This window comes from Macadamia integrifolia, chromosome 11 (assembly GCF_013358625.1).
Source record: "Macadamia integrifolia cultivar HAES 741 chromosome 11, SCU_Mint_v3, whole genome shotgun sequence".
Taxonomy (NCBI): domain Eukaryota; kingdom Viridiplantae; phylum Streptophyta; class Magnoliopsida; order Proteales; family Proteaceae; genus Macadamia; species Macadamia integrifolia.
In genome coordinates, this window is record NC_056567.1 from 33,175,563 (window position 1) to 33,177,677 (window position 2,115).

Below are 2,115 nucleotides of genomic sequence, written 5' to 3' on the forward strand. Positions count from 1 at the left end.
GGAGAGAAGATATACAAACTTTCAATCCACTGTTGCTACACCTTTTCTCTCCCCTCTTCTCGCTACCTTTTGCACCTGACCGGTGATCAGTGATCGATGACCAGTGAAACGTTTGGATCTCCTTTCTGCCTCTCTCCCTCTCCCTGCCCTACTGTGGATCTCCCTCCCACCCTCGGTTTCAGGTTTCAAGTTTTAGGTTTTAGGTCCCTTCCCCTTGTCTCGCTCGGCTCAGATCCGGCTTCGTCTTCTCCACTCTCTATTTTCTGTAACTCTTTGTTAATTTTTTTTTCCTCTTAGGGGGATGCAGGTAGGATTAGGAGTTGGGAATTAGGTAGCAGAACCAGCCAATTGGTTGGTGATGGATAAAGCATTACTGCATAACTGGGTGAACTTGTTATTACTGTCTCTAAGCAAAAAGGGATTGGTAGCATCATCTGAAAAAACTTCTTGGCACAACAACACGTCACCCATGGCGGATGAGAGGGCTTTATTGACATCACTATAGCTTTTATTATCCAAAGATGCGACACTGTCAATTAGCTGATCAATGGCATCAATGTAGCTCTGGCTGCAATCGGAGAGGCATTGCTGAATGTTGGGGTCGTCGATGGTGGTGTTGAGCAAATTGGTAATTTGACTTGATCTGTTGATAGCGGCGGCTATTGTTTGCCAGATTGAGATCGAAGCCAAGCCCATGAGGTTTGTCTTAAAGGGTATAAGCGCAGGGAAGATATATAGAGGTTTCTGAACACTAAGTGGTCGCTCAGTTCTGCAAATCTTCGTTATTTTTTTTTAAGAAATCAATAGGAAAAAATTTACAAAATCCATTAAGTAGCCAAACACAATTTGAAAGGTGTTTGATACTAGTGTGTAGGCCATGGTTGTTCAAAGAATTGATACTCAAAACATAGATAAGCAGGGTCTCTATGGTTTCAGATTTCAATATCACCCCAGAATTTTTCTGCTTTCAGATGCTTTTACGTTGTTCTGCTACCTTTCGGTGCGACGTCGAAGCTAAGCGACTAGGAGGCATGGCTGCAGCGAAAGCCTGCAGCTCTTCGTCCTCCCTCATACTGTTTTAGGTATGGTTGTTGGTGGTTTGACAGCCCTGAGAAATTGAATCAGACAGAGAAATGGAAGGGAGGCGGAGTCGGAGTCAGAGAGGAAGGGGAAAGGTAGAAGAAGAAAGAAGAGGAAAAAAGACACTGGAGTGATGGTATTGATAGCGGTTTTATAGAACAACGATTACAAACGGTTGAGATCTTTTATTTTTCATCTGACGGTCACTAAACCGCTAGTATACCTAATTCCATTACATCTCACTAGCATTCGTTTCTTTTTTATATATATATATATATATATAACAAAAATCGGTAATAATTTATCTTAAGAGATTGTTTTTCTAACGTTCAATTCCAATTAAAGTGGGACAATGAGGGGAGATGGGTTGATGAGTCCGATTACCATAACATTGCTTGTAATGATTTTTAGTGGAAGATATCCATGATTTGAAACTCCTCACAAATAGAGGAGATAAAAAAGGTTAATAAAATCTGAATAATTTGAAATTCCTCAAAACTAGGAAATATAAAAAAAAAAAAAAATTAAAAATTTGAATAAAAAAATTAACAAAAGGTTACCTCCATAAGGAGGTTGGACACATGGCGCCTATTTACCGTATGAGCAGATGATCCACTCTCATGGTGAAGATTTCTATCTAGTTTAGACTTTCTTTTGAGATAGGATCCACTATTCTTACGATCACGTATAAGTCAACATCCAACACCTGTCCCACTTTCTGCCATTACAAGGATAATAAGGGGTATTTTTGAAAACAAAATGGACAGATGTTGATGCTGACTTGTACGACCAGCTGATCCGTTTTCTTTTCTTTTTTTAGGAAATTTAATTTAGATGGCTAACATCAGCTTCTTTTTTTTTTCTTTTTTCTTTTTAATTTTTTTTTTTATATATAAAAAAAATCATCAACAGTTTGAGGATGCTTTTGAGAGATCCGGATCATAAGGTGTGGTCATATCAATGGCTAAAGGGTTCATGTTAAGATCCTCAATTTCTCCGTATATAATCCATAGGAGAATAGGTGAGAATGAAACC

The 2,115-nt window shown here is 38.8% G+C and overlaps 1 protein-coding gene across 1 annotated transcript; it reads right to left on the reverse strand.

Annotated features, from left to right (window-relative positions):
- Window positions 1–327: 327 nt before the first annotated feature.
- On the reverse strand, window positions 328–696 carry LOC122093114 (pectinesterase inhibitor-like). Its single transcript, XM_042663362.1, has one exon. The coding sequence runs from the start codon at window positions 694–696 to the stop codon at window positions 328–330; it is 369 nt and encodes a 122-aa protein (XP_042519296.1).
- Between the last annotated feature and the right edge of the window lie 1,419 nt (window positions 697–2,115).